At 33.5% G+C, this 15,523-nt stretch overlaps 2 protein-coding genes across 2 annotated transcripts in view; both read right to left on the minus strand.

Moving 5' to 3' along the window:
• Nucleotides 1–3,377: 3,377 nt before the first annotated feature.
• On the minus strand, nucleotides 3,378–6,593 carry LOC107449240 (cAMP and cAMP-inhibited cGMP 3',5'-cyclic phosphodiesterase 10A-like). The gene has a single exon (XM_043052063.2). The coding sequence runs from the start codon at nucleotides 5,267–5,269 to the stop codon at nucleotides 3,881–3,883; it is 1,389 nt and encodes a 462-aa protein (XP_042907997.1). The 5' UTR covers nucleotides 5,270–6,593; the 3' UTR covers nucleotides 3,378–3,880.
• A 2,978-nt stretch (nucleotides 6,594–9,571) lies between these two features.
• Nucleotides 9,572–15,523, minus strand: part of LOC107455789 (FH1/FH2 domain-containing protein 3) — a 137,893-nt gene continuing 131,941 nt past the window's right edge. The window contains exons 36-38 of the mRNA XM_043052061.2: nucleotides 14,721–14,865; nucleotides 12,767–12,949; nucleotides 9,572–10,852 (exon numbers count right to left, since the gene is read on the minus strand). Of these exons, the coding sequence (XP_042907995.1) occupies nucleotides 10,800–10,852; nucleotides 12,767–12,949; nucleotides 14,721–14,865 (381 nt within the window). The 3' untranslated portion in view covers nucleotides 9,572–10,799. The remainder of the gene's footprint in view (nucleotides 10,853–12,766; nucleotides 12,950–14,720; nucleotides 14,866–15,523) is intronic.

Genomic DNA, 15,523 nt, shown 5'->3' on the forward strand with positions numbered 1-15,523 from the left:
ATCATTATCCTGTATATTATGTTCGACCAGTATAACAACTATATATGCACTTAGTACGACAACAAAGGGTTAATGAATGAAGTGAGTGAGTAAATTGGAGAATTGGTTTTTCAGTGTACAGGATGTAACGTAATCACCGCCCTTAATATTTATTTTTAGAACCTTTGTCAAATATGAAATTAAGAAAGTTTATGCATTACGAGATCATATTCAAGCGAGTAAGATGTGAAGGAAGTGCTATCGAAGTATGTTGAATCTCTAGCGAGGAAAGTGGGGTGAAAATGATTGAAACCAAACTATCTGATGAAATTTGAAGGTATTTATAAATGTCGCCTCACTGTTTTTTTCCAGATATTAAACAAGTTTTTATGTTTTCAATCCCGTCTGCCTCAGTTGTGTTTTGTTCGGTTTTGACTGAGTTTTTTTTTCTTTCTCTCTTGAATATAAATCACCAGTATCTTAAAGCGGTGTTTTATAAGCCGGTATCATACCAGTTCTGGTATGATACTGGATCTAATTATCATATCAGAACCAGTGTTTTATACAGGCTCTGGTTTGATATCGGATCTGATTGTCATACCGGAACCGGTGTTTAATAAGCCGGTGTCATTCAGGTTCCAGTACGAAACTGGATATGATAAATCAAAACCAGTGTTTTATAAGCTGGTATAATACTAGCTTCAGTATGATACTAGAACTACTTTTACATAAGCTGGAATCATATCGGATCTATCGCTATACCGGGACAACCGGTACTAGCCAGTATCAGTGAAACTGGTATGAAACGGTGCTTTACAAACCGGATTCATGCTAGTTTCAGTAATATTGGCATCTGAAACAGAACTAACACAAGCATTTTACTGGAACAAATATATAACTCGATGACTGTTGGAATGTAAATCGGGTGACCCACGGTTAAACACTTTGAACATTTGTAGTGAGTATTAGAGACTTTTTTAATATTGTGCCATCCGTCTTTTCAAATTGTGTACTTAGTGAACTCTTTAATCATACGATTAGGTTTTGTTTTTATTCTGAACAAAAGATTCGTAAATAATACTTACTGAATAACTTTATCAAGCCCTTCAAATTATGGCTGAAAAATTATTGATTGGAGAAGGGTAAGCCTAATAAGAGACGATTAATATTAAAAAGTGGTATTAATATCTGATGACAAACTATTCTGTCAGCTTAAAACATGTCAGTTCACGAAAAATGTGATTGAATTAAAAAGCCTATGAAAAAACACTAAATTTTCTTAAAAATGTTTTTATTGGATTCGGAATGTAATTTCGTTTTTTTTTCATTAAGAAAATGAAAGGCGATTTAATTATAGTTAATAAACATTTTATTGAATCATATATTATCCATCTTGTCTGGTATCATGATTCCACGTACATAAAAATTTTTTTCTTGGCTGGCAAAAAACTGATCTAGGTGATTTTTGAACTCCTTATTTAAAGTAAAAGTTCAACTGTCTAAAAATTGTTGTAGACAACCCATATCTAGTGATGACGCGCTTCAGAAAATGGGTAATTTTCTTGACATTTGAGAAACAAATCAGAGACGGCCATCAATGCGACGGCACACATTCCCCCCCCCGTAAGAACAGCGGGAAATCCTAATGTTGAGTTTTGAAATCAAATATGCCGAACACTAGTCTTCTAGTGGTTACTGTACTGGACTACGGGGTCAATGGTAGTGTGTTCGAATCCATCCGTAGGCATGGATGTAACTTTCTCTCTCTCTGTGTTCTATGTCCTTTCTTCTGTGTGAAATGAATGGAGATTTCATTATAGTTAATAAAATATTTTATTGAATCATACATTGTCCAATCCTTTTTGCTATCTATCTGGCAGTATAGTAACATGATTCCTTATAAACCCGCCCTATAAACGGGTTTGATGAACCCGATGCTATTAAACGTAAACCCGACCTTTGGTACGCCAGATACTATTCCACCGCCGTTGTTTAGCCTCAGATGCCCACTGGGTGAAGAGCAATTCTGAGGAAGATGGAAAAAAGGCCCAAATGTCCGCCATTTTAAAAAAAAAAAATACAAATATTAGGCTTTTTAAATGATCATTCAATAAATTTAATGTCTCAGGGGCCTCACGAGTTGTTATTCTCCAATTTGCATCAATTAATGTCATAGTACATTCTCAACTTCAAAATTGTGGAATCGAAATTTGGAAAACCTGTTTTGGCACTGCCTTTCTGTTACTTCATCTTTTCTATAAACGTAGGATAATTCTTTTTTCTGGCTTGAGCAGCATTTTTACCTTTTCGGTAGTGAAAAAGTAAAATATTGCAAAAATACAGCTTTTTCATATTCGAAAGGGCATCAATCAAAAACTACTTCGTAGAATTCATCGAACGTTTTCGCGAGCAAGTCTTGTCACATATCAGCCGTCAAAACATATAATGAATATACGACTTAAGTGTGAAGTTGGCTGCAAAAAAATACAATTAAGTCCTCTGTTGGAAAAAAAAATGAAATTACTTTTCGTATAAGTTTCAGTATTTCATAACTATTTTTATAAAGCAAGCTCAAAAGTATAAAAATTCCAAAAATACAAAAATAAGGAAAGAAAAATGACTAAAAATTTTTGAGATAGAATGTCTTCACTTACATCTACTGATACTAAAAAATATATATATAAAACTACTTTTATTTATTAAATTAATTCTGCATTAGATGAGGATATTTATTTTACACTCTGGTGACAGCATATGTAAGGGTTGCTAAAAGGAAAGTGTATTCGAAGAAATACAGTAATCGTAGCAGCGAAGTCATTCCCGATCATAATACAGATTGTTCCGTATAAACCGTCCTTAATCTATATTTTTATATTCCTTATCAAAAAGTGAGTAAAAAAGAATATACATTGGGGGTCGCAAATTATTATTTAAGCGAGGAAAAAACAAAACCATTTCCAAAATCTGACAAATCAAGGTTCAGGAAAGCGAGAGAAATTAAACATTAAAAGAGACTCGATTGGAAATTAAATTTTGAAAGTGTTTGTAGTAATCTTGTTCCAATTCTTATCAGCTTCCTTTCACAATCAAATCTGTTTTGTTGTTTATTACATCCACATCCCGAACTGCAATTTGTCAGGTTTTTATAGCCTTTTTTCCCCTCTCACTTAAATATTAATTTGCGACACTCAATGCGAATGCATTTTTGTTTTCATTTTTGATAATGAATTTAAAAATGCATATTAATAGTGGTCTTTACAGAACATCGTTAAGAAAGTCAAAGAATTATACCACAGACAGCGTGTAACTGATTAACCAGTTCCCATGAGAGCATTTGAAGTGAACATAAAATCGTGCTAAAGAGAATGCGTCCAAAAAAACAATACAACGAGAAGTAGTAAGCACAACAGATAAAATAGTTTTATTTCCTTTCTATTACCCCATATCATTTATCAACAAGAGCAACAATTGATTCATTGGAGATCACGATGTTTGCTGTCCTTGAATCTTGTCAGATCCGACATTGATTAACTACTTTATGAAAACTTTTTTACAAAATTTGTTCAGAACCATTTATTCTAGACAATGCTTTTGCCATAAACAGCAAACATTTGACGACAAATGTCTACATTATGATCACCTTCAAAAATCGCGCTTTTCAGTTGTGGGGGCATCTATTTATGCACAATTTTGCATTCTCTTTAAATGCTCACCCGCGAATCGTTTAATCAGTTATTTGGAAATGCCGGGGGCATTTCTTTATCCTTAATTTATAATAATGGAGGTTGTGTTGGGCTTGCCGTTGTGTTTCTGATGGAATCAAGAGTGTTCACCTTTCATTTGGGTGTTCACTGCATTTGGTTAACCCTTATATAGTTTGGATTTCGTTAGAACGCCATTGTTACATAATAGATCGACTGGTATGATATGTTTTCCAAAGATTATAGTTTTTGATAGTTTCTTTAAGTATTGATCTACAATTCGGAAATACTTCTTCAACTAGTTTAAAGACGGGTAGAACTATATTTTTCATGAAAGCAAGCTGGAATTGCGGAATGCTTTCAGCATTCATTCGCACGATCTCTGGTGGCGAGTCTACATCTAGAAGCATCTCTTTATCCCCCTGTCTGAAAAACTCTCTGTAAAGACTCCAAACTATATTTTTGTGTTCTGGCCAACGCTTCCACGATGCACATAAATCACAAGCCATCATCATGAGGGATATCACTGCACTCTTCACTTCCTGATTCTCAAAATCGAAATTCGGATTAAGAAGTTGGTGCAACGTGTGCATTTGCATCTTATACCTACTCACTTCAGTTGATCTGATGGCATGCCGGATACATCGGAGGACCAATTTGTAATCTTGAGCATTTAAATCAGAGAACACATTGCAGTTGATATCTGCAAGAATTAAAAAGCATACTTGTGTGTGGTGATGTTCCAGAATCGGACTGTGGTACATTCTTTCTAAACCATTCCCCACTTCTTTTATATACCTTTCGTTTACACCAAAATGTCCCACATCGTGAGCAATACTTGCGATCATGAGTCCCTTCATTTCAACCTCGGTGAACACACCCGGGTTCCTCTTCAGCATCCAGAACATAGATTGAGCATGACTCAAGGCATGACTATAATTGTGGTACTCCACATCGAAGTAATTGACTTTCAGGGTTGATAGGAAATAGCACAATTCCGTCAATGGAAAGCCATGCGGTCCGAATAGCTGGATAGCCATGTTAATAAACACACGATTTATGTCATCGGTGCTGATTTCTGTATAGGGGAAGAGGTAGCTATTTATTTCGGGGTAGCTGTTTATTTCCTGGGTGATAGGACGGTCAATCAAGCTTCTTAATTCTTCCAAGCGAAATCGGAAGGGGTATGAGAGGTGGTTTCGTGTCAAGATCAAGACTTTCCTTTGCCTAAAGTTTCGCTCCACGATTTCAGTTGCAAATTCTTCGTTACTGTTAGAATCAACTGGCTCATCACCTGGTTTTGTTATGGTGCTTACAGATAATTTGAGCCAAGCTCTAATTCTGTTTTGTGATACATGAGAATTTACGAAATCATCAAGAAAATCGGGGTGGCTGATGATAAATTTTTTAACTGTCTCTTTAGTCAATCCTCTTACCTCTGTTGACGGTTCATCTCTTTTCAGGATTCTTATTGAACTGTGTCTTCTTTTAGAGGTGACGAATTCCCTGAGGCGTATGTTCGTTTCTCTTCTTATCTCACGAAGGTATTCTTTCGGAGGCTCACGAAAACCACTTTCTGAATTTCCCATTTAAATAACGAGTTTAATATCAATCGCTTAAGTGTAAGCAAAAGAACAACTTTGCTTAGTTTTTGTTTTGAAATGAAATGTATACAAGAAAAATAAGTGTTGATATTTTGCTCTCAATAATATTCACTTTTGCCAGCCCACTAAATAGAGAAAAAGTATTTATTTCAATTTAAAGCATACACAAAAATAGAAAACCTAAGTCATTTCTGAATTATAACGCTGGCACTTAAAATTCAATCCTCTTATTTTGATTATTTTCATATAAAGGTTGTCCAAATTAAAAATAGACATGAATGTAAGCGTCAGATACACAGTAAATGATATCAGTAAAAGGAAGTTGAGAGAGAGAGAGAGAGAGAGCACCGTGAACTGCGTATAACTGAGTAAAAAGTTCACATCATGGCATTTGAATTGCATGTAAATTTAAGCTTTGATCAGAACGGAATAATGTGCCTAGAACAGAATAACGCGATATAACAGTTTAATAACTTTTGACCTCAAGGAAAGAATATTACATTCTAAGATGGAATCCTTATGTTTCCTGGGTTATACGATGTTGTTGTTGTCGTCGTCGTCTGCCATTAAGGCAGAGGTGGTGTGATGGTTCTTGTTTTCCAATGGAGCCATCTATGGCCAAGAATTCGACTTCTGCCACACCATTCGTCACGCCCATTTAAAGGGTGGACTCATTCATACATCCATTCATTCATTCAGAGATCGTAATTATCCACAGATCGTTCCATTCCTTCATCCACAGATTGATCAATCTCCAATTCAGTGCCCAAAGAGGTATTGATTTGTTATGGGAACTTGGAAGACTTTGTGAGCCGACAAATTTAAACGTGCACCAGTCACCATTTACTACACGGGGAATCTTCGGCCGGCTGGGATCGAACTCACGCCCTTGGACATGGGCCTAATTCCACCGTTCTAATCTGGCCGTTCCACCCAGGCTGTTCCGGTCATAGGATTATACGATAGTTATCGTATTTGATGATTACCGTTGATACTAAGCGTAAATTTGATATTAATCGTTAATTATCTTTCATTCGACATTTATTGTAAGAAATGGTATTCAGGATATTAACGAGAGTACATACTTTTAGAAATATCTTTAAATATCTTGTCTATAATTAAATCTATAAACCTTTAGATGTCTTTAAAAACGATTTCAACACATTTTTACTTACATACCTTTACACGTTAATTCAACTTCAATATCACTCAATGATAAATTTTATAAAATCCTCGAATGAAATGAGGTCATTTTTTAAACAAAATATGCTACAAGAAAAATCTATTTATTTTTTAGCTTCTATAATTTTGAAATATTTGTCCCTTGTTTTCAAAAAGAGGGAGGAAAGAAAAGAGGGAAGAAAGAAAAGAGGGAAGAAAGAAAAGAGGGAAGAAAGAAAAGAATAATTAATAGAAAGTCACTTTTTAAATATGCAAATCAATGAGCGCTGTTGATGAATTAAGTGACTTTTTAACGAATTTTCTTTTTCGAAGAATTTTCGATTTGTCACTTTAAAAATTGTATCGATTGTACCTAATTAGATACAATCTGCAATTTAGAATGTATAATTCCCTTATAATTTAAAAAAGAGAACGGTCAAAAGTTTGGTCCTCTTAACGTTCTTTTTCCATTTTCTTGCCATATTTCTTGAATTTATGACGCAAATAAATATTTTTTCGTCCATTTATAAAATTTGTTTATACATAGCTGCCAATCCTACTGGGTTTTTCAAAAACCTCCTGATTTTAATTGATAAAAAATTATCTTATAGTTTTTGTATATTTCAGTAAATTCCCTTAAATTGGGAAAGTTCCTCATAAAAAACACTATCACAGACTTTTTTTGTACCAGCTTTATAGCTTAAATAATTATGATATGTAAGTAATATGAAAGGGTTCATAGTAATCATTTTGAATCTATTCTTTTAAAAATATGTAAATAATTTCAGTTTTGTTTTATTTAAAGCTATTTATTCATAAATTACTAAAAAATATTTCATATCTAAAATGAATTTAACATCCATCATTACTCAAAATTATAAACTCAAATATTTAAGACACATAATAAAAACTTCTTATATCTGAGTCCATTATCAATCATAAATGTTAAATATCGCAATCAGTTAAAATTAATGATGGTTAATGAAATACAGTTTTTGTATTTTATTGACTATAATAATCCCAGAAATTTCATCAAATGAAACTTTTTATACTATTTAAAATGTATGAGCCTCTTTTTTAAATACATATCAATCAAAAAAGATTCAAATTTTTTTTCTTCACATAATTTAAAAATGCGATTAAAATATGATTTGATTTATAATTAAACAGCTAATGGATATTCGGCAAAACTTCATAATTGAAATAAGGTTGTTTTCTTAAACTTCGGTTTTTCCCTTCTTCCTTGGATTCCAAACAAGATGTTAAAACTTGCAAGACGGATAGCATACACCTCTGTTTTTTGCTAATCATCCACATAAACACACTTTTTACGGCCATACAACTTTTTTAAAAGTAAAATTTTATACTTTCACTTACTCTTTATTTATCATTGCGATAATATAATAAAACAAGAACACATCGCTGGTTCAAAGTTAAAACGACACTTCTGCACTCACTTCTCATGTCATTTGAATGAGAAGTCAATGCAGAAGTGTCGTTTTAACTTTGAACCAGCGACATATCTTGGTAAGAGAGTATATGGCGAAACGTCTTGTAATATCAAAATATACTGACAAAAGTTGTTTGATTCGATTAGTTTGAAAGGCCTTCGACTTCCTATTTCTTCACAACTCAGAGCTAAAATAAGAGGGGGCGAGTTCGAATCCCGTCGTAGTCCTGGATGTATTCTTCGTGATGTCCTTCTCTGAATTGCTCTATCTGTCCATCTATTTGACAATGGTTTATAAGCCTAAATTGAGCACACAGGCAGGCAAATGTATGTTATTTCAAAAAAGCAATAATTAATCCTAACCAACACTTTTCGTGGTATTTTCTTATCAGTGCTAACAACGTCATTTAATGTCTTAAGGGTGCGGACTTGCAATCTTCGCTGTCCGCTGTCGAGGAGCCTAAGTACAGAGCGGGGAAAAAACAGATATTACCCTAATTAACTTTGCGCTAGTTAACTTTTGATCTAATGATCGGATCTTCACGTTCTAGCACACGATCTTAATGGTTCTAAAGGGGTAACTTCAAACATTCTAATTGATTATATATAATTTGATATAATTTCAGGCAATATTTTACTAGTTACTAAATCAGACACAAAAACGTACTTTCAATGAATAAATGTACCCTTTTTTCAACAGATTCGGATTTATGATCCCCAAATGGGGGGGGGGGGTACTTGCAATGTGGGAAACACGGTCCCTATAGTTCAGTCAGAAGAGCGATCCAAAGTTGAGACCCCTTAATGTTAATTTAAATTTTGCGTCCTTCGCCATATCTCGAGAACTCTTAAAGCGAATTGAAAAACTTTTGCACACAACTATAAAATTCGTTTATCCAAAGATGATTCCATGCAAAAAATAAATTTTTGCACACATTTATTATTTTTCAGTGTTTTAATTAAGGATTTGAATAGGATTCGAAGGTCGGAGGGTCGAAAAAGGATTTGAATTGCAAAGTATGCAATTTTTTTACACCATTTTGAAGAATGTAATTTTATGTTGCAAAATACAAAATCTATGGAATACTTCCTGAGAAATCAAGTCTTAAAATTTCGGAATATTTAATGCTGGCTTTTCCTTATAAAAATTTGTTTTTTTTTAAACGAGAATTTTGATTTCTTGAGATTTTTATCTTACTATGAAAATATTTCCGTTAATTTGTTAATCGCGAGGTCTTCCATAAAGGCAGCCCCTTTATGTATCTTTTCGTAATTCATTTCAAAAGTGCAGCCTAAAAAGAATACCACTTAGTGTCTGTATTTGAAGTGAGGAAAAAATAGCAATGATATCAAAATCAGACAAATAGCTACTAAGAAACGTCTGAGTGAAAATATGTTTGATTGTCGAAAAAAGAGAGAGGTTGAAAGACGACTGTTCGGAACACTTTAAAGATTCAATTGGCAATCAAACTAGTTTTGATACTCTGCTCACCTTCCTTCCTCAATAGTGATTTGTCAAATATAGAAATATTTTTGTTGCTTTCTTGGCTTACAATATTATTAGCCTTCCATATATTTTTTTTGTCATCACTTCTGACAACGATTCCAAAAATATAAGCAGCTTTTACGGAGTACCTATATTTGTTTTTTGCATTAAAAAAATGAGAAAGATCGCATAAGGCAACTAAACAAAGTTGCAAATATCCCGTTTATTGAGCAAAATATTTCTTAACAATATTATAGAGATAGTACAAACAAAATCCGTTGAATGTTCACTACAGTACATCATTCATATTGGTTAAGAATTTTTAATGTTTTCATGTCTAAAACATACTTTTCATTAAAATGTTTGACTAAAAGATAACTTTATGGCAAAAGTATTTTAATTTCAGTATTGTCTTATTTGTGTGGATGTAAATGTAAACTTTTTTTTTCTTCTTAATTCAATTTAAAAGTAATCACTTGTCATGGAATAAATTGATAAACTAAAAGCGATAAAACTTGAATTCGTTAAAAATGTTATATTTCAGTATCAAGTGCCGATTTTAGTGAAAAAACAAGCTGAAAGACATTTTTATGAAATCGAGAAATGTTAGTTCCCAACGGTCACGACCGCTTTATTATAAGTTTGTTTTGTCAAATACCATCATTTAGTATCTATTTCGACAGTTTCATAACAAAATATATTGCTTTCATAAAATGTCACGAGTACAAAATACAACGATAAATAATAATTGAATCGCTGCGATATTTTATCCCCATCCCGGTAGTGTCCAAGCGAAATTTTTTGCCTGGATATTATATTTTTGACGGTATAAGTTTTATTCGCCTCCAGTAAATATACACTGACAAATTGCTTTTCAATGCAGAAAATTGCACCCATAGGTTATCTTCAGTTTATTGTTTTTCCATTTTCAGTAGATTTTCGAATTTTGTTCATAGACAGGGCTTCATAACCCTAAATCATGCTAATTCTTTTTTTTTTAAACATATAAACAATTTATTTAGCGATGAATGTTTGTTTAATAGGAATCTTCATAAAAATGTTTCTAATAGGAATACTTATTAACAAAAAAAAAAACATCAAAATAATATTTTTATAACTAGTTTACGCTTCGTCATTCAGGTTTGTTTCATTTCGTCATTAATTTCAGGTTTGCTAGTGAATTTTCCCGATTTTTCACGGGTAAATATATTTTTGTTTTATTCTCTTGATTAGAAATGCGATTGCCCTGGTTATAGACACGTAAACTATTCATTAAAAATATTCGTAACATTATATAACAAAACACTTGTGGCTTTACAATATACATCTCCAAATATCTAACAAAATATCACTCTCAGTGATGAATAACAGCAGTTTCGATTTATCATTTCTGAATATAAATAAATATTTCTCTCTTCTCACGTGACCAAAGCATCACCGATATCTAGACCACCTTTCAGTGTTCTTCTCACTGTAAGAAAAAAAGTAGGATTGTATAAAAATAGAATCTTATTACTTAACTATAACAATTCGAAACCATTCAGTAAGTTTATATATAGGCAATAATATTGAAAAAATATCTGCAATAGATAGAACATTAATTCAATTTAATTTTACCCGGCTCCTATAGGAGGCATCCGAGGAATAGTGATGTACCAAAATGCACGTCTGTGTCTAATCATTGCAAGAAAACGAATAGATTGTGATGAACAAAGGAGACTTTCAAATGAAACAACCCAGAGAGTGACCCTGGGTTGCATGGGTGTAAGAGTACAGCTGTGCTGTTTACAGAGCTCCAAGTTGCAACTGATTACATTTACAGATGTTACATGCCCTATAGGCCAGGACAATAAAATTTGGAACGTAATAAGATAGAACATTAATTAAGACAATAAGCTATCATCGTGATGGATTTTGGTTCTGTTCCCGGTAACGGCTTGAAGCCCCCATGCAGCTTCATATCCAGTCTCGGCTGGAACCATAATGCTCTTGAAATTGTGAAACCGACAGCTGCGGGAGTGCTATACAGGTAATAATACTAAAACTAGAGTTTTATCATGGTTTGAAGCCGTTGAATATTGATAAGTACCGGGAAGTAAACATCACTCAACAAGGGTCAGGCACCTAGCTCATTTTCAGGGCTCTATCTTTTAGCGGCCATGGTAGAAATGCTACTTAATTATGACATTGGACGTGGACAGCACCAGAGCTCGTACCCCTCTCTCCAAACTTCCACACCATAACAATAGAGAGTACTTTCATCGACGACAGTCTTTTTGTCGGCTTTCAACTCTCTACCCCCAGCTCTCCAACCTTCGGTGCAAGGGGCGCCTTAACAGACTCCATCATCCGAGCGTCTCTGGGAGGTTGTTGGTGGGCAATGCTGACCACATTGCTACCATCATGCTGTTGGTGGTGAAATTGTAAAGCCTTAACCCAACACTTCCAAGAAAAGAGAAGGCCTCAGCACGAGTTACCATAAACACGAAATATGATCCTTTAGTAGTTCAAACGTAATGACATATTTCGTATTTTTCACCACTGCGCAGCTTAGTAGCCTGAACGTAGTGACATCTTTCTCATATACCATCCACTGCGCAGTTTATGTTCGTTAAGTTAGGCTACTAAATTGATCCGCGCTTAGACCTTCCTTCTTCTAGGAGGTGTTGCTAGGACCGTGGCCTACAATGGGCTATTGCGGAGATGCTTTACTCTTTAATTAAAGTAACATAAGCTAGCGTTTCTCAAAGTTAATGCTAGCGAGTCCAAGCTTGAATGTTTTTCTACTTTCCACAGTTGAAACAAATCACATATTGTTATAAATATAATTACGTAACAACATATATCTATGATGAAATTTCAAAGTGTACTAGCAGTTTCGGCACACAAATATTTCCTCAGAAGTTGTATGGTTGGGAAATTCCGTTTTCATAGAGATAAGTAGCAGTGGATAGTATACAGGGTGTTTTGTATTGAGCACACTTAATATATATTTGTAGAATTTGTGTTAAAATTGAGTTAAAAGTACACACATTAAGGATTGTAAGATGATGGTTAAGCGTGAAAACAAAACACTATCGAAATCTAACAAATCACTGCAATGAAACTTATGACTGAAAACAACAAAACCTGTTTGAATGCCAGGGAAAAAAAAGGCAATTATTAGAAATACCTTTAAATTTCCTCAACCCATCAAATTGGTTATGGTGTTTTTATACATTCTTCTTTTCTAGAGCTTTGATATATTTCAATAACTTATCGCTCGCTCGCTCGAATATTCAAAGATGCATACTGTATAACGATTAGTGTGTAAGATGCTTGGATGAAGTTTAAGAGATGTGTTCCATCGATTTACATCGAAAAGTTATATTAAAATAGGACTTACATGATTTTCTATCGGCATATCTTGCTTTCTTCCGTGTTCTGGGTTCTGTTCTGTTTGGTTGTGCAGTTGCTGTTTTTACCAGGCTCTCTAGAATTTCGTCATCAATGTCGGTCGTACTCTCGTAAGGTGTCGAATATCCTCGGTCTAACATCATTACGGAATTAGGTCTGCTTAATGTTCCACCTAAAATAAGCATCATAATTTTAATTGGTTCTTTTTTTTTTAATTCTAAGTTCTAACTTTAATTTCACTAGAAAGATTTATGGAACGGATTTAGACTTAAGCAAATAATACGATTTCACGATATTGTGATTGTTGGCATTATTATAACTGTTTTGAAACGCATAAGAATAATTACCGCCAAACGCTAAAGCTCAAATCCAGCCCTAATCAGAATCTTGCTCTTATAAATAAAAATAACTTGAGGCCATGCATTATGATTTTTTATTAATAGTTTTGTGAGTATTTTTTAAAAAATAAATAAGTAATAAAAAATGTCCGTTATCATTTTGAAATGAACATATTTGCTATTTAAGTTTTTTGCCGAAATCTCAATTTTAGAAAGATTTTAATGACTATTTTTTAAGTGACACACGAAAAAAAAGAAAGATTTTCTATCTACCAAACGGGGAACTTTAGCTTGCATTTCAATTAAGTTAAGTAAACTGTTCCCATCTCTGTCTTCAGAATTATTTGCTGGTAGCATTTATGAGTAATATCATCGAACACGCATAACCTTTTTTTACGCAATTCAGTTTGAGTGAGAACTTTTGAAATCACCTAATGTATTTGGCTTATATTTGTTTATTATTTGATACACATACATATGCAGGTTTGCAAGCCTTTGTCATATTTAAAAACAGATGATACAGGTTTGAGAAGGACATCACTAAGATACATTCACGGTTTCGGTAGGATTCGAATCCACTGTCTTTACATTACAGAACAGAGAGAACACTTGGTCTGGCAAGGAACACTAATGTATTGAAAAACTATTTACTGTTTTGTGATGTTATAATAGCATGAAGCAAGGATATTACCATCATAAATTTTTCTATACACCAATTTTTGTTGTTGCTTTTACTGAAGTCCAAAGAGTGTAAAACAATATAAAACCGAAATTAGCATTTTTGAAGGAGTTGATAGATCGTACTATCGATACAATGTTGATAGATCGTCAGATAGGTCGCACAAGAGCTGAATTAATGGATCCCTGAGGATGATCCGAAGACACAATTTTGATCCTCTGCTGAGGGGATGACTCTCCCACTTTAGCAAGCCGACGAACTGCATGCGAACAGTTTAAAGAGGACCAATAACATCGGTTCCAACGCAGGCTGATCAAAGTGGTTAATCAACCAGTGATGCGACTGGGATCTTTACTATCAGTGCGGGACGAGTTACTGCGATCAATAGAAAAAGGTCGGGAATCATCACATGTAACCTCCTAGTTAAGATCAAGCATCGTTTCTACTACTTTCGGCAGATCGAAGCAAGACATAAAATAGGAATCAGATGAATGGTATCTGAGAATTCAATCGCTTCGAAGGAACTCCAATTTCATCTCCCTTAATTTATGAGATCTTCAAGCTTATTAATGAAGCATACAGCTCCAAAACTGATCGTCAGATTACTATTACTACTATCTGAGAATTCGATGGGACGAGGATGAAAAATGTGGTAATCTGACAAACGCTTGAAGATTCGCCTACGTTGTAATATTGGCAGAACTTTGTATATTGATCGTAAGAAATGTCCCCAAAGTTCAAATTTCGGAATAATAGATTTAACACACTCCACACGTTGTAAGCTTCCGATGAACTGAAAGAAAAGAAGCTTAATTTTAAAAAAAAGTGATTTAGTAGTTTGACCTTGTTTAGAAGTCAACTCCCGGACAGAGAAGTTGTTTCCAAGGTAGTGCAGAATTGCATTGTTTGAAAACAGAATTTAATACCTGGTGTGCTTGGTTTTCGACCTCTGAGGTTTATCATTGATCCCCATTGAGTCATTTTGGCTTCCTCTGCATCAGATTCTCCAAGAATCTGTCTCAATTGCTGATCTTCTTTTTGTTCTTTTGTTTGAGGGCGACACTTCTGAGGCTAAATTAATATTTAATTAGTAAAATAACACTTATTTTATTCAAAAATATTTTGTTTCATTTTCTCCGACAAATTAAATGAACAAATGAGAAAAGTTCATTTAAAAATTGTTAGTAAAACTAGCAGTCTGTCCTATTATTATACACGTGAACTTGTCTCATTTTAACGGCAGATTTTTTTTTAATATTTAAAGTGATAGTAAATTTTGTGATTTACAACTTACCTTTCGATTTAATAGCTTTAATTTAATTTACACTAAAATTTGATTACAGCTAAAAGTAATCAATTTAAGGAAATATATGAGACTCGTGAGTCGAGGAATAGATTCATTAAAGACATTAAGATAATTTTAATTGTTATCTTGTATTATTTTAAGCATTATATGGCATTTTGACCCTACTAGTGGTCTTACTAGAAAAATTTCATTTTTGCTCCGAAAAAAATAAAATTTGAAAAAACTTAGTTTGCGGAAGGAAGATTTCGAACCTTAATTTCTTTTAAAAGTTTTGCCATCTCAGCTGCTATAATCGTTGAATTTTTCTCAGATATATCATGAAAAATTTGCTAGTGTTGTAAGGAAACTGACTTTCATTTACAGAAGCATATATTTCTGCAAATATTCTGTTTAAAAAAAAAAAAATAAAATATATATACTGTC

Source organism: Parasteatoda tepidariorum, chromosome 1, assembly GCF_043381705.1.
Source record: "Parasteatoda tepidariorum isolate YZ-2023 chromosome 1, CAS_Ptep_4.0, whole genome shotgun sequence".
Classification (NCBI taxonomy): Eukaryota; Metazoa; Arthropoda; class Arachnida; order Araneae; family Theridiidae; genus Parasteatoda; species Parasteatoda tepidariorum.